This window comes from Zootoca vivipara, chromosome 10, assembly GCF_963506605.1.
Source record: "Zootoca vivipara chromosome 10, rZooViv1.1, whole genome shotgun sequence".
Lineage (NCBI taxonomy): Eukaryota > Metazoa > Chordata > Lepidosauria > Squamata > Lacertidae > Zootoca > Zootoca vivipara.
Window position 1 is genome coordinate 70,415,005 of NC_083285.1, and position 25,429 is coordinate 70,440,433.

At 52.4% G+C, this 25,429-nt stretch overlaps 1 protein-coding gene across 1 annotated transcript; it reads left to right on the forward strand.

Moving 5' to 3' along the window:
• The first annotated feature begins 1,218 nt into the window (after positions 1-1,218).
• On the forward strand, positions 1,219-24,712 carry CHKB (choline kinase beta). The gene is made up of 11 exons (XM_035128656.2): positions 1,219-1,437; positions 4,447-4,555; positions 6,202-6,315; positions 7,074-7,207; positions 8,633-8,737; positions 17,101-17,159; positions 18,442-18,532; positions 18,920-19,028; positions 21,630-21,736; positions 22,954-23,035; positions 23,259-24,712. Exons 1-11 carry the CDS (start codon positions 1,259-1,261, stop codon positions 23,313-23,315), a joined length of 1,146 nt encoding a protein of 381 aa, XP_034984547.2. The 5' UTR covers positions 1,219-1,258; the 3' UTR covers positions 23,316-24,712.
• The last annotated feature ends 717 nt before the right edge of the window (positions 24,713-25,429 follow it).

Below are 25,429 nucleotides of genomic sequence, written 5' to 3' on the forward strand. Positions count from 1 at the left end.
GCCATATCAGTGCCGGATTTATGTATAAGCTAAACAAGCTCTAGCTTAGGGCCCCACTCTCTTGGGCCCCCCAAAAAAAATTAAAGGGGGAAAAAACTGGATGTACATTTCCAAAATAGAAGATTAACAACAAATAAAATAAAACCTACATACAGCAACAGTGTTTTGTGTTGTGTAGGCTCCTAGGATGTAACTCATGGGCCCACCTGCTCCCTAAAATATCACTGGTTTGCTCCTTTCTATATATAGGGTGCCTACATTCTGCTATTTGTAATTATTAGTAGTTTGCATCATATATTTACACCTATTGTTATTTCATGTTATAGCAAGTTTCTAGATACTAGATTATGAGTTTTTGTAAATTGTGCTTCTAAAGGAACTTTTGTTGTTGCCAAATGCCAATGTGTTTGCATTAATAAGTTTGTTATGAATAAAAAAACTGTTTTAAGTTAGAGCTTAATAATTATTTCACTATTAATACACTTCTTCTTAATTGTATCTCACTATTAATATACTTCTTAATTGTATTTGAGTTCAACAATTACTTTGATAAAATACATCTTTTGTGATGTGCAAATGGCTTTAGATACCTATTAGGTCCACCAATTACCATATAGCATATATTCAACACACAAAAACAGCGACCATTTGTTGTTGACAAGGGACAGCTGGACATAGAAAGGGCCCCATGACCTTCAGGAGCTGAGGGCCTCAACTGACCTAAATCCGGCCTTGCCCCCCCACCTCACCCCATGGTCTATATCTCAAGCACTGGGGGTGTAGAAGCTGAACCCACCGTCAGTCCCAGAAGCTTGGCCGGAGACCCAAGCCCGACCCCGACCTGCCTGCGCGTTCCCACGTATGTCCCGCTCACGTATCTCCCGCGCCCAGGCTTCCCTACTCCCTGGCCGCTGTGATTGGCCCCCCCGCGCCAGAGGCGGATCTGGAGCGGGGGCTTCGGATTGGCCGCGGGGTCATGGGGTGGGGCCTCACCAAGGCCTTGCCCACCTTCCCGTCAGCATCTCTCTCGACGTTGACGCCGCGAGAGGCCAATCAAAGCCGGCGGCAAGGAGAACGCGCGGCGAATGAGAGCGAAAGGAGCCGGGAAGGGGCCGTCCAAGCGACGGAGGGGCGATTGGGCAGGACGGGGGCCGGTGGGTGGGGCGAAGGCCCGGCGCTGCCGCCATTGGCCGAGGCCCTGAGGCAAGCGGCGCTCTGATTGGCGGGCTTCGGCCAACGCAGCCGAGCGGGCCGCGGGATGGAGTCGCCTGAAGGAAGCGGGTCCGGAGGGGACTTCACCGTGCCCAGCTCGCCACGGGGCTCCCCGGCCGTGCCCGGGCCCACGCGCCTCCGAGCCTTCCTCTGGTGCCGGGAGTTCCTGGCCGGCGCTTGGCGCTCCCTGGCGGCGCCCGAAGACCTCGGCATCGTCCCCGTCAGGTGAGCCCCGCCCCGCCCGCCGTAATGCGCCGAGTAGCCGCGCCGCGTGATGTCAGCCTCTTTCCACTCGCCGCTTCTGCCGTAGAGCGTGGAATAGCGGCGAACCAGCTTTCCAGACCTGGGCTTCAGGAAAGAGCCCCCTGCGCGTGGAGAGGAGACCTAGGAGGGAGCGGGGTTCGAATTTCGCCCGTGAACCAACCTCGCAGGGTTGCTATGTGTGTGGGGGGGGGAGCGAAATGGGGCTAGAACCTCAGGCTAGCCAACCTCGCAGGGTTGGCGTGGGGTTGAAATGGGCAGTGCTGCGCAATGGTTAGAGCACTGGACTAGGACCTGGGAGGGAGCGGGGCGTGATGCCATGAATCTTGGGAGCCAGGCACCACTTCTCCCAGCCTAGCCTACCTGGAAGGGTTGGCGTGGGGGGGGGTGTCAAATGAAGCCTTGGACCTGGGGGGGGGAGCAGAGTTCCAAGATCTGCCTCTCAGCCATAGGGTGGCCTTGAGTGCTGGTCACTGCCTCTCAGCCTAACCTACCTGGCAGGGCTGTTGGGGGGTGGAGGTTAAATGGGGAGGAGAGGCAGTGCGGTGTAATGGTTAGAGTGTCCAGGCTAGGACCTCAGACAGATCAGGGTTCGAATCCCCCTGCAACTCTGCCACGAAGCTCCCTGTGGCCGGCCATGAGGGCCAGTCGCTGTCTTCCGTCAGCCTAACCTACCTCACAGGGTTGTTGTGGGAGTAAAACGAGCAGGGGGAGAACCACGTGTGCCCCTTGAGCTCCTGGGAGGGAGGGGATAGGAGAGCCACTTTCTTGTTTTGCAAGCTTGTTTTCTCCTGCTCAGGTGAGTAGGGCCGAACCAGTGGCTTCAAGTTCCAAGACTCTGGCTAAATACATCTGGAAGAAGAAAACTTCTGCTGGCGAGAGCTGTTGGAAAGTGGGATCTGGCTGGGGATTTTTAAGCGGAGGTTGGGTGGCGCATCTGCCAGGGATTCTTAAACAGAGCCATCCAACCTCTGCTTAGAACACCTTCCAAGGAAGGAGAGCCCGGCATCTCCAGAGGGAGTCCGTTCCCTTGTCGAACATCTCTTGCCATCGGAAAGCTCTTCCTGATGTTGAGTCGGAATCTCCTATCTTGTAACTTGAAGCCGTCGCTCCTTGTAACCTTGCTCCATCTTCCACATGACAGCCCTTCAGATATTTGAGGCCGTAGGCACTTGCAATTACGTTCCTGTACATAGAGAGAGATATAAATCCCTCTGGCCTGTTTTTTTTTGCTGCTGCTGCTGCTCTTGCAGCTGGACAGCTCAGCTCTCCGGAAAATGACTCACTTCTTCCTTGCAGGCTCTGCGCCTTTCCTGCCCCCAGAGGAGGAGGGGTGTGCGTCAATTGTTCCTTTCTCCTGTGGGATGTGGCACAGCAGGCCCACAGCACGGAGGGCGCCAAAGGTCACCCTCTCCTTCTCAAGGCATTCCAGGAAGGCTTCACACACCACCAGAGCATGGCTGGGCAGAGGCTGGGGTGGAGGCTGCCAGTGAGATTGGCAAACAACAGGGCAGGGAAGGAGGGCAGAACATCTCCTGGGGAGCAGCTAACATCGGCATTTTGATGCCCGCATGGTGGGGATGACTTTTCCAGCTTCCTCTGCTGTATGGGACAAATCGAAGACTCGTGGAGTTGGAAGGGACCCCCAGGGGACATCCGGTCCAACCCCCCGCAATGCAGGAATCACTGGCAGGTGTCTGTGTAAACACCTGGACATGGAGGAGAGGGCTGTTGATGGCTCTGCTCTTCTGAATCCCAGTTGCTGGAAACCACAGCAGGAGCACTCTTGCTAGGATCCTGCTCCCAGTACATTTCCAAGCACAACTCAAAGTGTTGGTAAGGTAAAGGGACCCCTGACCATTAGGTCCAGTCGTGACCGACTCTGGGGTTGCGCGCTCATCTCGCATTATTGGCCGAGGGAGCCGGCGTATAGCTTCCAGGTCATGTGGCCAGCATGACAAAGCTGCTTCTGGCGAACCAGAGCATCACTCGGAAACGGTGTTTACCTTCCCACCGGAGTGGTACCTATTTATCTACTTGCACTTTGACGTGCTTTCGAACTGCTAGGTGGGCAGGAGCTGGGACCGAGCAACGGGAGCTCACCCCGTCGCGGGGATTCGAACTGCCGACCTTCTGATCGGCAAGCCCTAGGCTCTGTGGTTTAACCCACAGTGCCACCCACGTCTCTTCAAAGTGTTGGTACTGACCTTTAAAGCCCTAAACGGCTTTGGCGCAGTAGACCTGAAGGAGCGTCTCTACCCCCATCATTCAGCCCAGACACCGAGGTCCAGCTCCAAGGGCCTTCTGGCGGTTCCCTCCCTGTGAGAAGCGAGGTTACAGGGAACCAGGCAGAGGGCCTTCTTGGTGGTGGCACCCGCCCTGTGGAACACCCTCCCGTCAGATGTCAAGGAAATAAACCACTATCTGACTTTTAGAAGACATCTGAAGGCAGCCCCATTTAGGGAAGTTTTTAATGTTTGATGTTTTATTGTGTTTTTAATATTCTGTTGGGAGCTGCCCAGAGTGGCTGGAGAGGTCCGGCCAGATGGGCATGGTATCATAGCTGCCAAGTTTTCCCTTTTCTCGCGAGGAAGCCTATTCAGCATAAGGGAAAATCCCTTTAAAAAAGGGATAACTTGGCAGCTATGCATGGTATAAGTAAATAATAATAATAATAATTACTACTACTACTACTACTACACATTTTCTGTTGGTGCATCTGCTTGGGCCTTGTGAGAGCAGGATGCTTGCCTAGGTGAGCGATCCAGGAGGGTCTTCTTGAATTATTAAAGCATGAGCCTGGGCACACAGACACATGGGATGGGAGGTGTTTGGCCTCCTGAGGAAGGAGGTCATTGCTGGCTTACCTGCCTGGAGACTTTTTCTCCCTGCCAGTTCTGCTGTTCTTCGGTCTCTACCTGCCCTCCCCATTTCTGACTCTTCCTCCCCTCCTGGGTTGTGCTTTCTTCACAGTGGGGGGCTGAGCAACCTCCTCTACAAGTGCACCCTCCCAGATCACATTGTGACTGCAGAAGATGAGCCACGCCAAGTTCTGCTGCGCATCTATGGAGTCATCCTTCAGGTGAGATCCTGCGGTCCCGGTGGTGCTCTGGGTCCTTGACCCCGTGCGTGGCATGGCCTTCTCTGTGCAGGGAGGTGTCTAAATGCAGTCCTGCCCCTCCCATTTGAAGATCCAGCAAGAACTGCAATTTGCACTCCTACCCCAGATGGCGTCTTGTGTGGACACTGGCCCTCTTCTACTTTTTACCACTGTCTCTTGGGGGCAACCTGGGTGGGCGGGTCTCGATCTTCCTCCAGTTCTGGTTGCAAAGGAGCAGCTCTCCTGGTTAGATACCCCCTGAAGCGTAAAGAGCAGAAGTTGAAGTTTGTTCAGGGATTGGGGATGCCTCCTGCAAGAGCAGTGTTAGAAATTAGCCAGTCGCCAGGCGCATTTTGCAACTGGCAACGGAAGCATCTGCGACCACGTGGAAATCTCAGTGTGCCAGGTAGGCGACTGAGGAAAGCAAAATGTCACTTAGAGAAGGATCTGAAATATTTTCCTCAAAGCTTGAATTTGTTTTATTCTGGATTGTTTTATTTGATGTTCCGATGTTTTGTAAAAACACTTTGAGGTCTTTTATTTAAAATATAAAATAATGAAAATAATAATAATTTTAAACTCCAAAATGCAAAAAAAGGCACCTAGACATTCCATTGTGGAGACCATAACCTAGGTTTAAAGTGCTATTTGGCGATTAGATCATAATAGCCGCCAACCTAGGTGGATTTTGAAGAGGATTAGATAAATTCCTGGAGGAGGAGAGGGCTATCAATGGCTGCCAGCCAGAATGGCTCTGCTCTGCCCTCCACAGATGGAGGCAGCAAAGCTTCTGAATCCCAGTTACTTGAAACGGCAGGAATGGAAAGTGCTGCTCTTGTGCTTGAATCCTGCTTTCAAATTTTCACACAGGCATCTGATTGGCTACCGTGAGAACAGGATGATGGACCAGATGGGACCCTGGCCTGATCTAGCATCCTCTTCTTCTGTTCTTAGGCCACTTCAGTCCTTCAGGGTCTCGTCTGTGGCCAGCCTGATCTCGAATCCTTTTTGTGAGGCCCCACAATTCTGCTGCCTTCCCTGCTGAGGCCAATTGCAGGGGGTTAAACCAGATGACGGTCAGGGTCCCTTCCAACTCTACAATTCTATGATTTGCACGTCTTTCTCTGCCAGGGCTGTGCAACACCCTCTCTCTCTCTCCTTTTTTTTGGGGGGGGGGTGTCGGCAAGGGCAGAATCTCACCCCATCGCCTTTCTGGTCTCAGTCCAGTATACCTGAAGGAGCGTCTCCACCTCCATCATTCTGCCCGGACACTGAGGTCCAGCACCGAGGGCCTTCTGGCGGTTCCCTCGTTGCGAGAAGCCAAGTTGCAGGGAACTAGGCAGAGGGCCTTCTTGGTGGTGGCACCTGCCCTGTGGAACGCCCTCCCAACAGATGTCAAAGAGGAAAACAACTACCAGACTTTTAGAAGACATCTGAAGGCAGCCCTGTTTAGGGAGGCTTTTAATGTTTAATAGATTGTTGTGTTTTATTTTTCTGTTGGAAGCCGCCCAGAGTGGCTGGGGAAAGCCAGCCAGATGGGCGGGGTATAAATAATAAATTATTATTATTATTATTATTATTATTATTATTATTATTATTATTATTATTATTATTTCTCTCTCCCACAGGGGGTCGACTCGCTGGTTCTCGAGAGCGTCATGTTTGCCATCCTGGCCGAGCGGATGCTGGGGCCGCGCCTCTACGGCATCTTCCCCCAGGGGCGCCTGGAGGAATACATCCCGGTGGGTTGTTGGCTGTGCCCTTTGGGATCAGTGGTTCCCAAAGTGGGTGGGGTGGGTGGGATTACCTGAGGGGCTGGCAGAAGGAATACGGGAGGTGTAAATGACTTTCAGACCTGGAAAAGCTGGATCAAGTTCATCAGGTTTGTTGGAATTAATTAAACTAAATCGGGCTTCCTCAAACTTGGCCCTCCAGATGTTTTTGCCTACAACTCCCATGATCCCTAGCTAGCAGGACCAGTGGTTTGGGATGATGGGAATTGTAGTCTCAAAACATCTGGATGGCCGAGTTTGAGGAAGCCTGAACTAAAGAGTTTTAATTGGGCTTTGAATAAATGCAATTAATGGTTTCCGCTTTGAATTTCATATTGCCATATTATCTTCCTTAATGGGCTGTGCAAGCTGCTATTCTGAATCATGTTTTATACAGGTTGGCTGTCCAGTGTTCTCACCACAGCAGTCCTGTGAGGTAGGCTAGTCCGCTTGTGGATGTTGCCAACATGCAGACATTGGAACCTGGATCCGAGCCAATGCCCTCCTTCATTTTCTGGCTCTGGTTTAGTGGCCCCAGACACGCACACCAAACTTTCCTCCCCCCTGTGATACGGACTCTCAATCGATGCTTTCTTGCCTGCTGTTTCTGTGCTCTGTTGTCCAGGGGTCCCCACACCTCTGGGGCTATGGCTAGCAGAGGGAATTGGCTTCTGTTGGGTGGAAGAGGCTCTCATGCCCCCCCCCCCCCCGGTGTGTCTTCCCCGCAGAGCCGCCGCCTGATCACTGAGGACTTGTCCGACCCCAGCATCTCGGGGGAGATCGCCACGAAGATGGCTCACTTTCACGAGATGGTGATGCCCTTCAATAAGGAGCCCAAGTGGATGTTCGGGACAATGGAGAGGTGAGGCTCCTTGTGCTTTTGAAAGCTGCAGGCTAAACTTACCGCAGTAGCGCACACTGCATGGGGCTGCCCTTGGAGACTGGGTAGGTCCCAGTTGGGGCTGGGACACTGGGAGAACAGGACCAGTGGCTGCTTGCCACAATGGCTCAGCTCTGCCTCTACAGTGGGAGGCAGCCATGCTTCTGAATCCCAGTTGCTGGAAGCCGCAGGAGGGGAGAGTTGCTCCTGGGCTCAGATCCTGCTTGTGGATTTCCCACAGGCCACTGGTTGGCCACTGGTTGGCCACTGGGAAGAGAGGGTGCCAAACGGAATGGGCCATTGCCTGATCCAGCACGCTGTTCTTATGCTGATGCTCTGGTGTCCTCAATGGTTCCTCTTGCCATCTTGCAGTATGTGGGGCTGGATGCGGCCTGTGGGTTGCTAAAGTGTGTGTGGCCCTCGCACTTTTCACCCCCTTTTGTGGGCCCGTTTCTACTTCCTGAGGATGATTTTAAAAAATATATATATTAGGTTTTCGTTAATAACACTCCAATTAATAACAAATCAAATATTGCCACACCAGAATACAAATAATAAAGCCAATTCTACATGCCAAATTATATAATTTAAAAGGACTTCCCATGTTATGGCTGGTCAGGAGAAAATCTTTTGGTTCATGTTCCTGCCTTTTCTCTCTTGATTATTCCCAATATCATAAATCCGATCTTAATCCTTTATCTTACCATAACAGTCATTGGTATGCAACTTTCAATCATAGTTAACAAGTCCATATGTATGTTAGCATGCAAGAGGAATCTTATTCTTTCTGTTGTTTTTAAGGATGATATTTTTAATGCATTGTGGAATGTTTGTATTGTGACTTACTGTTATTTTTATGGATGATAGTTTAGTAATAATTTGTTGTAATTGTTGAGAGGGGATTTCTGTTCAATTATCATTTGCTGATATTTTGAGGGTTAATTTTATTGGGTACTATTATATTCCCATGAATTATTGAATGTCATTTTATTTGGTAGAAGCAAGGCTTTTTTTAGTCATCTTTTTTATTATGACTTACCTGCATCAGATCGGGGTGTTACAAGATTCGCAATCCTTGCGGTATATTTTGTTGTTTCTTCAGAAAGGCGATGTACAAATTAGAAGTGAAATGCAAAGGAAAGAATACCCTTTGGATCATCCCGTTGTTTCCTGAGAATTCATAGGAGATAGTCATAATAGGGCAGGGCTCAACGGCCCGCCCCATGAGGGACGGAACCTTAACCCCTTGAATGGGTGTGAAAACTGGGAGGTCAAGTGTAAGTTAGGGCCAGGGTGCAAATCCCCCTCCCAGGCTTTCTGAGTGGAATGATGAGACCTCCTAGAGTTGTTGGGTTGTGCCTGGAGAGAGCAGGTGACTGACCGATTCTCCTTTACCCCTCCTGGCAGCTACTTGAAGCAGATCTCCGAGCTGACCTTCCCCCAGGAAGCCCAGCTGCAGAAGCTCAGTAAGCTCAAGGCGTACAACTTGGAAGCGGAAATGCGCAGCCTCAGGTGAGCGGGCGGCGGTGGGGCACAGGATCGGAAGCCTTGGGTCAGTGCTGTGCCCCCTGGCAGAATTAGCAAGTCTGTGGTGGGATGCCTTGCCCCCCTGCTGTCCATCACCCCCACCACCACCACCACCATAGCTCTAAGTGGCAGAGCCCCTCTCCTGCCAGAAGGCTTTGGGGTGGCAGTGGGGGTGGACTCCAACTCCAGAGTAAATGGACCGGTTGTTGGACTTGTCTGAAGCAGCGACATGCCTTTAGCCTCTGGCTGCAAGAGGCAACCGGCCTCTAAACAGGGAAGATGCATTTCTGGCCAGGATAATCACAGAATTGTAGAGACGGCTGGGATCCCCAAGGGCCATCTAGTCCAACCCCCTGTGTAATGACCAATTAGGTTCTTTTAATCTGTTTAGGTGTTTAACATAGATGAGACCCAGAACACTCCAGGGAAGGAACAATATCAGACAACTAATATTGGATTTTCTCTATAATATTGTTTTATTGATTAACAAGTTTTATTGATTAACATGCCAAGACAAGGAATATTCACTCAGCCATACATCCATTCATACACCTTACACACTTTTCACTCTTCACTGGATTGATCAGGTCCAGTAAGAGCCAGGGGTGACACAAATGACAGCGCTGTAAATGTCTGGCACACACCTTAGGCTGGAGGGCTTTGCCATTCATACACCCTGTTGTTCTGATGCTTGGTATCCTGAGCAAGTTTGCAGACGACACCAAATTGGGAGGGGTGGCTAATACCCCAGAGGACAGGATCACACTTCAAAATGACCTTAACAGATTAGACAACTGGGCCAAAGCAAACAAGATGAATTTTAACAGGGAGAAATGTAAAGTACTACACTTGGGCAGAAAAAATGAAAGGCACAAATACAGGATGGGAGACACCTGGCTTGAGAGCAGTACATGTGAAAAGGATCTAGGAGTCTTGGTAGACCATAGACTTGACATGAGTCAACAGTATGATGCAGCAGCTAAAAAAGCCAATGCAATTCTGGGCTGCATCAATAGGAGTATAGCGTCTAGATCAAGGGAAATAAAAAAATTCCTTCAGTAGCACCTTAAAGACCAACTAAGTTTTTATTTTGGTATGAGCTTTCGTGTGCATGCACACTTCTTCAGATACCTAGAAGAAGTATCTGAAGTATCTATTCTTCAGATATCTGAAGAAGTGTGCATGCACATGAAAGCTCATACCAAAATAAAAACTTAGTTGGTCTTTAAGGTGCTACTGAAGGAATTTTTTTATTTTACTCCGACCCAGACCAACACGGCTACCTACCTGTAACTAGATCAAGGGAAGTAATAGTACCACTGTATTTTGCTCTGGTCATACCTCACCTGGAGTACTGTGTCCAGTTCTGGGCACCACAGTTCAAGAAGGATACTGACAAGCTGGAACGTGTCCAGAGGGTGGCAACCAAAATGGTCAAAGGCCTGGAAACGATGCCTTATGAGGAACGGCTTAGGGAGCTGGATATGTTTAGCTTGGAGAAGAGAAGGTTAAGGGGTGATATGATAGCCATGTTCAAATATATGAAAGGATGTCATATGGAGGAGGGAGAAAGGTTGTTTTCTGCTGCTCCAGAGAAGCGGACACGGAGCAATGGATTCAAACTACAAGAAAGAAGATTCCACCTAAACATTAGGAAGAACTTCCTGACAGTAAGAACTGTTCGGCAGTGGAATTTGCTACCAAGGAGTGTGGTGGCGTCTCCTTCTTTGGAGGTCTTTAAGCAGAGGCTTGACAGGCAGATGTCAAGAATGCTTTGATGGTGTTTCCTGCTTGGCAGGGGGTTGGACTGGATGGCCCTTGTGGTCTCTTCCAACTCTATGATTCTATGGTTGTCACAGTGGCCTGAGTAGGCTACTTCAGAGTAACGACGCTACGCAGCTCTGCATTTTATTCTTTTATTGGTGCTGCGTATTTACAGTGCTAAGTTCATTGCTATTTACACAGAGTAATGTGTTCAGTCGGTATCAGAACCTCCGAATGACTTTTGGCGCGTCTTTCCCCAGCACAAAAGCCTCGGCAGACCCATCCTCTTGCCCCTCCTCTTTCTGCGTAATTCTGGCGTTGGAGGGATGGGTCTCCCCCCCTTACTTGCCCCTTCCTGTCCCACCTGGGACCCTGGCTCCGCTACCTTGCCTGAGCCTCGGACCCGACTTCCTGCTTCCCCACTGGAATCAGAGCTCCCTCTGCTTTCCCCTGTGGTCAGTGCTGGGCTTGAACTCAGGAGGGGAGGGACTTCGCGATATCCCCTGTCCCTCACATCCACCCCCCTTCCAAGCTCCCCTTCTCCCCTCCCCAGGTCCCCCCCAGGTGTCGGTGACGACTGGAAGCCTAGGAACTCAGTGCTTTCCGAGCCCGTTGGTGTGAACACCTCCGCCCAGTCCTGCGAGGCCCCCCCTTCCGCCTGGGAGGACTGGAATCCCAAAAAGTCCGTGGCGTCTGAGCTGGTGGGGGTAAAAATGTGCTGCCAATCTGCTTCTGCCTCTGACTGGGTGGATCTTGGTGACACCCATATCTCGTCTCCCGATTCCTCAAACTCCGCTTCCCAGCGCCATGGGGAGCTGCTCTCCCGTGCCTCCTCCTCCTCCCCCTCCCTTTCCATGTGCCAGGGCTTGGGTCTGTGGGGGAAGAGGGCGTGAAATTCTTCCACCAAGAATTCCTCCTGTATCTGAGTGGCGGGGACCCATTCATTCTGGGAGGGCGGAGCGTCCTCCCATGCCATGAGGTACTCCAGTCCCCCCACCCCCCTCCGTGAATCAAGGATGGCCGTGGCTTCATTTAGTTGCTCCCTGCCTCCCCTCTCCCCCCCTCCCTCGGGGGTGTGTTCGCTGTCTCGGAGCCTGCTGCTTTCCCTGTACGGCGACAGCAGCGATCTATGAAACACTGGATGCACCCTCATATCCTCTGGCAGTGCCAGCCTGTATGCCACCGGGTTGACCTGTTGCGTGACTGTGAAGGGACCCAGCCTTCTGGGCGCCAGCTTTTTGCACCTCCCTCTGGTGGGCAGGCCCTCCGAGGACAACCAAACCTTGTCCCCCACCCTGATGACCTCCCCTTGTCGCCTGTGGCGATCTGCCCCCCTTTTGTACGCTTCCTTGGCCCTCTCCAAGTGTTCTCTGAGCTGCTGGTGCACCGTCTCCAGTTCCTCTGCCCAATCCTCAGCCTGTGGGCCCTCCTCCTCCTCCTCCCCCTCCCTCTCTGGGAAAGATCTGAGGTCGCGCCCGTAATTGGCCTTAAAGGGCGACACCCCTGTGGAGACGTGCACCGCATTGTTGTAGGCAAATTCTGCCAGTGGCAGTCTATCCACCCAGTCTGTTTGCCGCTGGCTGACGTAGCATCTCAGGTACTGCTGCAGAATGGCGTTGACTCTCTCCGCCTGTCCGTTGGTCTGCGGGTGTCTAGCTGTCGACAAGCTGACCTCCACCTGCAGGAGGTTCATGAGCCGCCTCCAGAACCTGGAAACAAATTGGCGGCCTCTATCCGAAATAACCCTTAAAGGTAATCCATGCAGTCTGAACACGTGGTCCACAAACAGTTTGGCTGTCTCTTCTGCCGAGACCGCCCTGGCACACGGTATAAAGTGGCACATTTTGGACATGAGGTCCACCACCACCAACACTGCGGTCTTGCCCCTGGAAGAAGGCAGATCTGTGATGAAGTCCATGGACACCACTTCCCACGGCCTGTGTGGGGTGGCTAAGGGCTCCAGCAAGCCTGGTGGCGCTGCTCTGACCACCTTTGCCCGCTGGCAGGTGTCACAGCCCCGTACATAGTCTCGAACATCTTCCCGCACCCCTGGCCACCAGAAGTGTCTCATGACTAGGTGAGTGGTTTTGTCCCTTCCAAAATGACCCGCCGTTGGGTTGTCGTGCATCTGCTTGAGGACTGTACGTCTCAGCTGGGTGGTGGGCAGGTAGAGTGCCCCCTTGTAGAAAAGCAGCCCCCTGCGTTCTGCAAAGTCTTTTGTCTGCTCCCTCCCCCCTCTCAGTTCTCTGAAGATGCGGTTGGCAAATTCATCCGCTGCCGTCAGTGCTGTGAGTTCTGCCTCGCTCACCACTGCTGCTCCGCAGGACCATGCTGACGGGGGGAAGATGTGCCTGGGTGCTGGTGGCGCCTCCTCCTCCATGTACTCTGGCTTGCGGGAGAGGGCATCCGCCCTGACATTCTGCTCCCCCGGGATGTAGTGGATGGAGAAGTTGAAGTTCGAGAAGAACTCTGCCCACCGTATCTGCCGCTGGTTGAGCACCCTGGCAGTTCTCCAGAACTCCAGGTTCTTGTGGTCTGTGCACACCTGGATGGGGTGCTTTGCGCCCACCAGGAAGTGTCGCCAGTGCTGGAACGCAGCGTAGATCGCAAGAAGTTCCCTATCAAACACTGTGTAGTTGCGTTCAGGCTGTGTCAGCTTCCTGGAGAAGAAGGCACAGGGTCTCCACTCCCTGTTGGCGTCCAGTTGCAACAAAATCGCGCCCACAGCTTTTTCAGAAGCATCTGTCTCAATGCGTAGGGGCGCGTCCTGCACCACATGGAACAGGTTTTGGTCTGAGGCGAACACTCTCTTGAGGCTTTCGAACGCTGCTTGCGCCTCTGGTGTCCACTTGAACTTCTGCTTGCCTCTCAGGCAGTCCGTGATGGGAGCCGTAACGCGAGAGAAGTTCTTGATGAACTTCCTGTAGAAGTTAGCGAAGCCTAGTAGGCGTTGGGCATCTTTGCGCGTCCTGGGGCTGTGCCAGTCCAGGATGGCCTGCACCTTGTCCTTGTCCATCGCCAGCCCCTTGTCTGACAGCTTGTAGCCCAGGAAGTCCACCTCTTTGGTGTGAAACTTGCACTTCTCCAGCTTCACATACAGGTGGTTCTCCTTCAGGCGTTGCAACACCTCTCTGACATCTTTCACATGCTGCACTGGGTCATTCGAGTAGATAAGGATGTCATCTAGGAAGACCAAGCATTTCCTGAAGAGGAGGGACCCCAGGACGTGGTGCATGAAGGCCTGGAAGCATGCTGAGCCCCCTTGCAAACCGAAGGGCATCACCAGATATTCAAAAGAGCCCAGAGGCGTGAACATCGTGGTTTTCCATTCATCTCCTTCCCGGATCCTGATCAAGTTGTACGCCCCCCTTAGGTCCAGCTTGGTGAAAATCTTGCCCCTGCGTGCCGCTGTCAGGAGATCATCCACTCTGGGCATGGGGAAAGCCACTGGCTCTGTCACCGAATTCAGCCGTCTAAAGTCCACCACAAGACGGCGCTGTTGCGTGTCTTTCTTGTCCACCCAGAAGACCGGGCTGCCCCCTGCTGCCTTGCTTTCCCTTATGAACCCCCGCTTGAGGTTCTTGTCGATGAAAGCGCGCAGATCCTCCAGCTCCTGGTCTGACATGGCGTACAGCTTGGCTGGGGGTATCGTCGCCCCTGGCACCAGGTTGATCTGGCAGTCAAAAGGCCTGTGCGGGGGTAGGTGGTCGGACTCCGCTTCGCTGAAGACCTCCTGCAGGTCCCAGTACTGCTTGGGTATTGCCTCACCCCCTTTGATATGCATGGTGGCCACCGTGGCTATCGGAGGCCCCTCCCCTGGTTGGTGCTGCATGCAATGTTCCAGACAAAAGTCCGACCCAAACGTGATGCACCTCTGGTGCCAACTGATGGAGGGGTCGTGGCGCGCCAGCCAGCTCATGCCCAAGACGATGGGGGGGTCTGAGATGGTGGTGACGTTGAACGCCAGTGTCTCTGAGTGCCTTCCCACCGTCATTCTCATGGGGGGGGGTTGATGTGTGATGGCCCCTCCCAGCAGCTCCCTGCCGTCAATGGTTGCCACGTGCAGAGGAAAATCCAACTGCAAAAGCTGGATTTGGTGCTCTTCTGCAAAGCTTCTCGAGAAGAAGTTGGCGGACGCCCCACTGTCAATTAAGGCGAGGACCGTCAGGGGATAGCCATTTGGGAGCGTTAGCGTCACTTCTAGAACCACTCCTGCTCTGGGAGGGGTGGGCTGGCTCTGCACCTCTCTGTGCGGGTGGGCGGGCTGGGGCTGTTGTCTGCTGACTGTGCCTGGCTGCTGCCCCTTGTCTCCTGCAGCCAGGCTTTCCCGTTTCCCTGCTGTGGTGCTGCGTCAGTGGGGGAGGGCACCACCGTTCCCGCCTTTCCTTGCCACTCCCTGCGATGTGGGCAGTCTCTGACGAGATGCTGGGGTGAGTTGCAGAGAAAGCAATTCCCGCCCCTTCCCTCCTTGCGTCTTGGCGCCGCTGGGGTTTGAAAAGCCCGCGCGCGCGCGCTATCAATCTGCATGGGCTCCTGGTCCTGGCTGGCTCCAGGCGTGGCTTGAAAGGGTTGTTGAGGGAGTGGCTTCTCCTGCGACCGTGGGAACCAAGCCCGCTTTGCGCGCGTCGCTTGCTTGTCGTTCCACCGGGATTCCTGCCTCACCCCCACCGCCAGAGCTGCTTTGCTCAGCTGATCCATAGTACTGGGCTTTGGACCTCTCGAGAGTTCATCCTTAACGTCCGCGTGCAAACCCAAGTAAAACGCAGCTTGCATAGGAGGCGACTCCAAAACCCACCCCAGTCTGTGCACCAGCATGGTGAATTTCGCCCAATATGCGCGAACTGTCATATTTCCTTGTCGTAAATTATGCAGTTCCTCCTTAGTCTGGTCCAAATGACTATCTGACGAATACATCGTCCTCAAACCTTCTAGAAATTGTTGAACATTTTTCATGCAAGGATTCTTGGTTGCGATTAATGGTCTTAGCCACTCCCTGGCTGCTCCGGTAAGATGTTCCACAATAAACGCTACTCTGTGCTCATCATCGGGGAACTCATTCTGGTGCAGCTCAAGAGCATACACGATCTCAGTCTCAAAGCCATGGTATTCCCTCGGGTCTCCATTGAACTTGCTTACAAGGGTCCCTGCTCTCCTTCCTGGCAGCACTTGGACTTGGGGAGCCCCTCCCGCCTTGTCTTTCTCTGCATCTAGCTTGCTTTGGAGGTCTACCGCCACCGCCCTTAATTGCTGCTCTCTTTCCTGAAGCGCTCTCACCTGTTCCGCAAGTTGTAGCCGGTCTTCCTGGACCTTCTTAGTCTCTTCTTTTGCTGCCTTTAATTCTCCCTGTGCCTGCAGATGCAGCTTCTGCAGCTCCTCTTGTGCTTGTTCAGCGAGCTGCCGCCATTTCTCCGCCTCTGGCACGCTCATCCCGGCAACTCCAAAGTAGCCCAAAAAGATTCGGAGGTTGCTGTCACAGTGGCCTGAGTAGGCTACTTCAGAGTAACGACGCTACGCAGCTCTGCATTTTATTCTTTTATTGGTGCTGCGTATTTACAGTGCTAAGTTCATTGCTATTTACACAGAGTAATGTGTTCAGTCGGTATCAGAACCTCCGAATGACTTTTGGCGCGTCTTTCCCCAGCACAAAAGCCTCGGCAGACCCATCCTCTTGCCCCTCCTCTTTCTGCGTAATTCTGGCGTTGGAGGGATGGGTCTCCCCCCCTTACTTGCCCCTTCCTGTCCCACCTGGGACCCTGGCTCCGCTACCTTGCCTGAGCCTCGGACCCGACTTCCTGCTTCCCCACTGGAATCAGAGCTCCCTCTGCTTTCCCCTGTGGTCAGTGCTGGGCTTGAACTCAGGAGGGGAGGGACTTCGCGATATCCCCTGTCCCTCACAATGGTATTACCCAACTCCTTACGCCTCGTTTTTGGCATCTCACATCCTTGTCCCTGGCATCATCTCACAACTCTTATCTTATCTCGAAGGTAATATTGTGTAGCCCATCTCCATGCCTCCTTGTATGTGCCGTTCTTGCACCGCTCCTAGCACGCACTGTTTTTGCCAAAACACACCCATTAGCGCTTATACAACACAGTTCATGATCAGTTCACTGACAGTTCAAAGACACCACATCCATTTTGTGGTGTTCTTCAGCAATCTTTAGGCCCGTACAAACCATGCCGTTCATTACAGCTGCGATGCAGGAAACACAGCAAAAGAATCCCCGACAGACGGCCATCCAGCCTCTGTTTAAAAACCTCAAACAAAGGAGATTCCAACCACCTTCCAAGGCTGTCCATTCCATGCCATCAGAAAGTTATTCCTAATGTTGAGTTGGAATCTCCTTCTTTGTCATTTGAATCCATTGGTTCTGGCCCTGCCCTCTGGACCAGCAGAAAACTCCTTCTTGTCCTCCATGAGTTGATGGGGTAGATGTGGGGTGTGTGTGTGTTATGTTTTCTTTTCAGGGGCCCTTTTCCTGTCCTCCAAATATGCTGTGTTTCAGGGTGCTGGGGTTTTTCCTGTGCAAAGCAAACACCCTCCTCATTCTTCCAACTCTCTTTTCTCTCTCCTGGAATTTCAGGGAGCTCCTGGAGTCTACTCCATCCCCCGTGGTCTTCTGTCACAATGACGTGCAAGAAGGTGAGGACACGGAAGTGGGGAAGGGAAGTTGGGGTGGCGGCGTGATCTTCCCCCCAGGTTTTGGCCAGTGGCCCGTGAATATTGGGTGGTGCTCAGAGTTCCCACTCCCCGCCTCCTGAATGATGCTGAGATCGCTCCTTGGAGCAGAGCAGGGCAAGGCACACCGCCCCGGCTTCCTTCTGCTGCGAGAGCAACGCAGTGCCTGGAGCCGCCCTGAATGGAAGGGCATATAAGGAGAGCCTTGCAGCTGGATCAGACCCAAAGCGCCCATTGAGGCCAGTTCTGGGAGCAGAACCTGAGTACCACAGGGCTCTCTCCACCTGTGACTCCCAGAAACCAGTACCCAGAGGGATACTGAAAGATCCTGTTCCCTCATATGAACCTGACTGGGCTCTGAGAGCTCCAGGGGAGGGCCTTCTTTCGGTCCGATCCCCCTCACAGGCATACTGGGTAAGGACACAAAACAGGGCCTTATTGGTGGCAGGTCCCAGTCTTTGGAACTCCCTGCCTAGGGAAGCCAGACGGGCTCCCTCCTTGCTCTCCTTCCGCCAGCAGATGAATGCCTACCTACACCGGCAGATATAGAATACCTATCCTGCAGATGAATACTGCCCTTATTCCAACAGGCTTTGGGGAACTGGTTGCTTTTAATGAGAGGGCTGGTATTTTTTGGAATTATCTGTATGTTTTTGTTGTGCACACTGTGCACAATTTTTGTTGGCATCCATCTGTCTCAGGATACGGGAGCAGAATGCACTCTTGGGAGTGAAATCGAACCATTGGAGAGTTACAGGTGGAGATGGGAGAGACATGTTTTGTTACGCATGTATATTCACATGTAAAATTATCTATACCTAAAAAATATGTGTGCGTTTAACGGTTGCTTCCCCACAAGGTTCTGTTTTAACTGAGCTGCCTTGAGTTCTTGGGGGGGGGATATAAATAAATATAATTATAAAAAGAGAAGAAGCGTTTGGCTTTGATATCCTGCTTTATCACTACCCTAAGGAGTCTCAAAGCGGCTCAGAATCTCTTATCCCTTCCTCCCCCACAACACTGTGAGGTTAGTGAGGCTGAGAAACTTTAGAAAAGTGTGACTAGCCCAAGGTCACCCAGCAGCTGCATGTGGAGGAGCGGAGAAGCGAACTCTGTTCACCAGATTACGAATCTACCACTCTTAACCACTACACAATTCTGCCCTGGAGAGGGGTGACAAGCATAGCAGCCATGGCGAGTGGCGCTGATGCCTTCTGCTCTTGCTCCTTCTCTCCCCACAACCCAGGGAACATCCTGCTCCTGGCTGGGCGCGAGGCCACCGCCTCCTCCGACCGCCTCATGCTGATCGACTTTGAGTACAGCAGCTACAACTACCGGTGAGCTGGAGGGGAGGGCAGGGAGACGAGCGGGGGGGCAGACATCAGGGCTTGTTGGCAAGAGGACTGGCAACGACCGCAGGGCCGGGCTTGGCACGGTGACCCCTTAATGAGGCAGGCCTCTAGATTTCTTTGTGCCAAGGAAAATGGGGGAGGGCAGGCCTGCTGCCCCACTACCAATGGGGCTTTTTCCCACCATGAAACACTCAAAAGAGGTTTCATTCCATTGAAGCCCGTTGGCAAGTGTCCCATGCCCCAGCCCTGCAGCAGACCAACTGGAGGGACCTGCTCATATTGGAGGGGTGTGTGGGGTGGGATCCTGGCTTGATGCTCAGCCACAGAGTCCAGTGTGTTGAGCTTCACCCTCCCTCCCTCTCTCCCCTGCAGGGGCTTCGACATCGCCAATCACTTCTGCGAATGGGTGTACAACTACGCCCACGACCAGTGGCCTTTCTACAAAGCCAGCCCAGAAAACTACCCCAGCCGCCACCAACAGGTAACTCCTGCCCTCTGCTCGCCACACGGGCGTGGCATCTCTCGCTCGGAGGAAGTGGCCGTTTCTCAGATGACGGCCCGTTTTCACTTCTCGCCAAATTATTCCGCGATGGCGGCTTGCCGTTGCGTTGCAGCGCCCACAGCAAAAGGGAGAAGTAGAATGACATGTGTGCATTCATAGAACATGCGGCTGATGAATCACAGTTTGTGAGTAAATGTAGGTAGGAGGAGAATTAATATCAAGGCCAACAGAAAACCCTGGCTAAAAGCAGTTTGCATTAAGTCCTCTTATCATTCAGTTTCATTGGCTGTGCATCCCTTTTAGTGTTATGAGCGAAGAGGGGAAACGTTTCTCTATTCACTTTCTCCATGTCACGCATAATTTTTATAACCTCCTATCAGGTCGCCTCTCACTTGTCTTTTCTCTAAACTATAAATCCCAAGTACCGCAGCCTTTACCACAGGGGAATCTCTCCATCTCCCTGATAATTTTGGCTGCCTTTACACTGGCTCCCAGTACGTTTCTGAGCACAAATCAAAGTGTTGGTGCTGACCTTTAAAGCCCTAAATGGCCTTGGTCCTGTATACCTGAAGGAGCGTCTCCACCCCCATCATTCAGCCCGGACACTGAGGTCGAGCGCCGAGGGCCTTCTGGCGGTTCCCTCATTGCGAGAGGTGAGGTTTCAGGGAACCAGGCAGAGGGCCTTCTTGGTAGTGGCACCTGCCCTGTGGAACGCCCTCCCAGCAGATGTCAAGGGAATAAGCAATTATTCTACTTTTATAAGACAACTGAAGGCGGCCCTGTTTAGGGAAGTTTTTAATGTTTGATGCTGTACTGTTTTTAATTTCCGGTTGGAAGCAGCCCAGAGTGGCTGGGGAAACCCAGCCAGATGGGCGGGGTATAAATAATAAATAATAAAATATTATTATTATTATCTCAAAAGTGGTTTGCAACAACCATTTAGGTTACCCCGTAACTGCATTTGAAAGCAGGTGTCTGTGTTCTGTAGTTCCTGCAAGCTTTGCGCGGGGCGCAGGGGGTGTCGATTTTTTATTTGCATAGTTATAAATAAAGCATTATCATTGCTTTGTAAACCGATTTCTAACTTACAGTACCTGCCTTTGGGGTTCCAGAATAAATGCCAGTATATCAACAGCTGGGTCCTCTGAATATCACTGTCTCTCCCTTATATTTGCATAATATTTTGTTATAAATCACGGATTACAAGAGTTTTAGTTTCAAATCTAATCAAGTAATGGTTTTTTTGGAGGGTGTTGCTGTAATTGGCAGAAACCTCTTAAGCTCTTATACTAAGTTGCTGCTGGCTTGGCCATCCATTGGTGCATGTTTGACTTAGAAGCTGGCTCTGTGCGTTTGAAACTGGTCAAGTGAGTAGCCTTAATGCTTCCGGAGGCTGAAGGCTCAGGGAGGCTGGAGGGCAGCCTTTTGGGGAGGGGTGCTCTCACAAGCCCCTGCCCAGAGCAGCAAGACTGCAGGAATTTTTATTTGAATATTGAGTCCCACCTCTCTCATCTGCCGCAGTTCTTCTCAAAGCGCACTAAAATCCATTGAAAAACTGAAAAGCTTTTCTCCCCAAAACACCAGAGTGTGTGGACATCCAATGAAGCAGAACTTTGGAAGATTCAGAAGAAGGCTGTCAGTATTGTCATGCTGTTATACAAAATTTTGGTACAACCACATTCTGGTTGCCTCACCTCAAAAAAGATATTGTAGAGTTTGGAAAAGATTAGACGATAGATTGCAGTGTCTACAACCTTTTGGTTTAGAGAAAAGGTGAGTAAGGGCCAACACATTAGAAGTTTATAAAATTATGCACAGCACGCAAAAGTGGATAGAGAAAAGGTTTTTTTCTCTCTCTCTCTTGTCAGACTAGAACTTGTGGACATCCGATGAAGTTGGATGATGGAAGATTCAGGACAGAGAAAAGAAAGTCTTCCACGCATGGTTGAACTATGGAACTCACTGCCACAGGAAGCAGCGAGGGCCACCAATTTGGAAGGCTTTAAAAGAGGATTGGGCAAATTCATGGAGGAGCAGAGGGCTTTGAGGGCTCCTAGCCGAGATGGCTGTGCTCTGCCTCCAATGCCAGAGGCAGCAATCCTTCTCAATCCCAGTTGCTGGGAACCACAGGAGGAGAGAGTTGCTCCTGTGCTCAAATCCTGCTCTCAAATATTTGCACAGGCATCTGGTTGGCCACCGTGAGAACAGGATGCTGGACTAGATGGGCCACTGGCCTGGTCTAGCTGCCTCTTCTGTTTCTCTGAGCTGCCTTCCAGCTTTACCGAAAAGCAATAAATCGTCTTTTTTTTATTTAAAGGGAAATATTTATTGGGGAGAAACAGCTGTGGGTCTGCAAAAAACACAAGCTTTTTGGTTTCCGGTGTTGCCTTTTGAAAGCGTTGTGCCATGCCCTGGGACCTTGAGGTGAAAGATGGGTTATAAATCAAATTATGATGATTAGTAATGAGCATGTTCAGGCAAGTAGGCCAAAGCAAGGAGATCTCGGGAGAGTGGAGCAGCCTGTCGTGTCAGGATCCGGCTCTCTTCTCCCAGCTCACCCTGAGGCTACTCTTTCCACAGCTGCATTTTATCCGCTGCTACCTGGAGGAGGCGGCCGGGAGGAAAGCCCGCCCATCCCCGGAAGAGCAGGAGCGCCTCGAGGAGGAGATGCTTCTAGAGATCAGCCGGTCAGTGTCTGGGAACACAGGGAGTCGCCTTGGGCATTCTAATCCACTATTGCCTACACTGGCAGCAGAGAGAGGCAGTGTGGCATAGTGGTTAGAGTGTCAAACAAGGACCTGGGAGGCCAAGGTTCAAATCCCCACGCAGCCATGAAGCTCACCGGGTGGCCTTGGGCCAGTCGCTGCCTCTCAGCCTAGCCTACCTCACATGGGGATAAAACGGGAAAACGTGGTACGCCATTTTGAGCTCCTTGGAGAAAAAGGTGGGGTGTTAATGCAATAGATAAATGGCTGTCTCTGGAAACAATGGAGGAGTGTCCCTTTAAGATAGATCTGTATAATTTATCTATGCAACCTGTCACAGTGGCCTGGGTGGGCTACTTCAGAGTAACGACTCCACACAGCTCTGCATTTTATCGGTGCTGCGTATTTACAGTGCTAAAGGCAGTGCTATTTACAGAGACACATCTTATCCGCTTGAGTCAGAACCTCCGAATGGAGTTTGGCGCGTCTTTCTCCAACATAACAACTTGGGGAGACCCAGCCTCTTCCCCCGACGCTTCCTGCGCAATTCCGGAGTCGGGGGGATCGGCCTTCCCCCCTTGCTTCCCCCTTCTTGTCCCACCTTGGGCGATGGCTCTGCTACCTTGCCTGAGCCTCGGACCCCACTTCCTGCTTCTCCACTTGAGTCGGAACTCTCCCTGCTTTCCCCAGCGCTCGGAGATGGGCTGGACCTCAAGATGGGAGGGACCTCCCGATATCCCTTGTCCCTCACACAACCAATCAGAGGCTCTCCAGGGTTCCAAACAGGGGGCTCTCCCAGCCCTACCAAGAGCTGCCAGTAGGGGCAGGAGTATTTCACTTTATTTTTCCCATTCGCGCCATTTGTATCTTGCCAAAGTGCTCAAGGTGGCACTCATGCTTCGTTCTCCGCCCCTATTTTATCCTAATAACAACCCTGTGAGGCAGGTCGTGCTGAGACAGAGAAGTAGCCAGAGGCCTAGGCCCCACCCGGTGAGCTTCGTGCCCAAGTGTGGACCGTGGTCTCCTGACTTCCAGCTCGTTTTTCTAACCACTACATCACATGGAGTCAGGAAGCATGGATGTGCAGAGCAGATGCTCCGTCCCTGAGCTAGCACCCCTCCATACGGACCCCCGTTGCCTCCCCTCCAGCTCCTCTTCCTCCTCCTTCCCTGACTCCTCTCTCTCTCTCTCTCTCCCAGATTTGCGATGGCCTCCCACTTCTTCTGGGGCTTGTGGTCCATCTTGCAGGCCAAGATCTCCACCATCGAGTTTGGCTACCTGGTGAGTCCTTGCGTTGCTGATCCAGCAGGCTCTTCTGATGTTACGCTTTCAGCGAAGTTTGTGAAGGTAGACGGATGCAGTGCGCAAAAAGAGCATCGCTCTAGAACTAGAGGGTTGTGGGATGCTGGTGGCTTCTCATGTTCCGGGAAAGGTGGTGCAATGCCTGAGCCTGACTCTGCCCTCCTCTTCCTCCTCTCCTTCCTCCCCTCCTCTTGCCTCCCAGGAATATGCCCAGTGCCGCTTTGAAGCCTACTTCCAGCAGAAATCTCTGTGCGAGTGACCCTCGCCCGTCCTGCCTCCGTGCCCAGGCTGGCACCATCGCGGGACCTGGACTCGAACTCCTGAACCTCAAGAGGCACCGTTGCCAGTGGACCAAAGCTCTCTCCCCGGACACAGAAGAAGGAGGGTTGGCTGGCCAGCTCTCGTTCCGCAGCAGCAAAAACTCTTGGGCTTCTGGCTGGGCTGGTTCGTAGCCGGGCAAGGGGGCCACAGAGCCCCCGTGGGGTTGGCAGCACGCCTGGAGGATGCCAGGCAGCTAAATGTTGCAGGCATGGCTTCTGGCAGGCGAGGCTGGTGGTCCCTCCATGATGGAAGTCCCTTGGGCACGGGGAAGGTGGGAAGAGGAGACAGGGAGGGGCTGTGTGAGCTCCCCCCCCCAGGCCCTCGCCTGCTTGCATTCTGCCTTCTGTTGCCCTCAGTCCTCCGTGGCCTTCTGCTGCCTCCACCGCTGTGCCTTCCCTTGGCCATGCACAGCCCCCTCCCCCCGAGATTTCTCTCCTGCCCCAGATCTGTGCACAAGCTCAGCTCTCTCCTTCCCTGCTCAGCCCGCCCCTCCCAGATCTTATACTATCCTCCCTGTCCTCGCGGATCCTCCTGGTCTGCCTGAGTGCTAGCCACAGGTGGCATGTTTTGGGGGCGCTGCCTTTGGGGACCGAGACTGCACAGTGGAAGGCCAAGGACTAGTGACCCCCCCCCACACACACACACTCCGGTGAGCCTTGGGGCAGAGGTAGAGGGTCTCTAGGCCTTACTTTCTCGCTTGCTGCTGCAGGGAACCCCAGCTCTGGCCGCCATCTCCCATAACTGTGCGGTTTCCCAAGGAGACGCTGTGCCCAGGACTGGGGAGGCAGTGGGAGGGCTTCGGAGGCAGGACCAGAGGGCAAAGGCCGTCCCAGAGGACGCTCCTCTGCTGGGGGGGGCAGGGTTTGCTCTGGAGGTCTTCCCTCCCCAGCCCACTTCATAGGAGCCTCTCCGGAACGACGGGCTGGTGAGACCAGGACTTGCGGGGTGGCTCCTGCCCCTTGCCCAGGGGGTGAGCCTTGGACCTGCTGGAGGGCCAGATTTTGCAGGGGAGGGGGCTTTCCGCATTGTTTCTTCCTTTCCCCGGGAATGGCTTCGCTTGCTGGGGGCGGTGGGAGATAAATGACACCTTTTGGTCTTTGTTAACTTTGTTGTAGCTGCATTTCTGTGAATGTCCAGCAGAGGGAGCCAGGCACGCGGTGGGCTCTCTGGCCCAAGCTAGCTTTCAATAGGCTGCCTGCCTGCCTGTTCTCTCTCTCTGTTCTCAGAGCCGCTCTTTTCTGGCATCGCTCATGATAACCATGGAATGTAATCTCTGCAATTGCCAATAAAAGCCTGGCACTCCATCCACAAGGACCCCCCCCCTCTCTGTGTGTGTGTGTGTGTGTGTGTGTGTGTGTGTGTGTGTCCGGCTTGATCACTTTGGGGTGTCTGCACCAAGGGAGGAGGTCGGATGTCTCTAGTCGTAGAATTGGTTGCAAGGCCAGTTCCCCCAGAGGGAAGCCCCAAAGCAGGACCCAGAGCTCAAGAGAAACTTTCCCCTCCACTTTAAACCACGTCGAAAGCTATCTTGTACTGTTGGGTGTTCTGTGTATCCATTTGGATAGTATATCTGGTCAGCATATGAGCAGAAGGGATTCCTGCCATAAGACTCTGATAATTTTAAAGGAGGCTGAAAGGAAGAAAATATTAGGCCAAACATAATATAGTTAAGTGTAAAAATATTGCTTCTGACTCTTCGGAATAAAGTTGGTCGTCACACTTCTGTAGAATGTTGTCTGCAGATTACAGGGCATCATTTTAAATTCTTAGCAAAGGTAGAAGTTTCACCTCGTTCTCTCCACTGTTTAAATAGCTTGCTTTTTCAATTGGTCATGTATTGGTTTTCCTCTGAAAAAATTGGCAACTGCATGGTTACTGTTTATGCTGGCAGTAAACCAACAGCTGTAATTCTCTCTCTCTCTCTCTCTCTCTCTCTCTCTCTCTCTCTTTTTAAGAGAAACTTTCCCCCACTTGCCACCCCCAGCAACCAATAACATAGAATTGTAGAATTGGGAGGGACCTCAAGGGTCAACCAGGCCAGCCCCCTGCAAT

Bases quoted from the DNA above. Each gene is read 5' to 3' on its own strand.
- CHKB (XM_035128656.2), top strand. From the start codon at position 1,259: ATGGAGTCGCCTGAAGGAAGCGGGTCCGGAGGGGACTTCACCGTGCCC. The intron at 4,556-6,201 runs GTGAGATCCTGC...TCTCTCCCACAG, and splicing joins TCTATGGAGTCATCCTTCAG to GGGGTCGACTCGCTGGTTCT. The intron at 17,160-18,441 runs GTGAGGACACGG...CCCACAACCCAG, and splicing joins TCACAATGACGTGCAAGAAG to GGAACATCCTGCTCCTGGCT.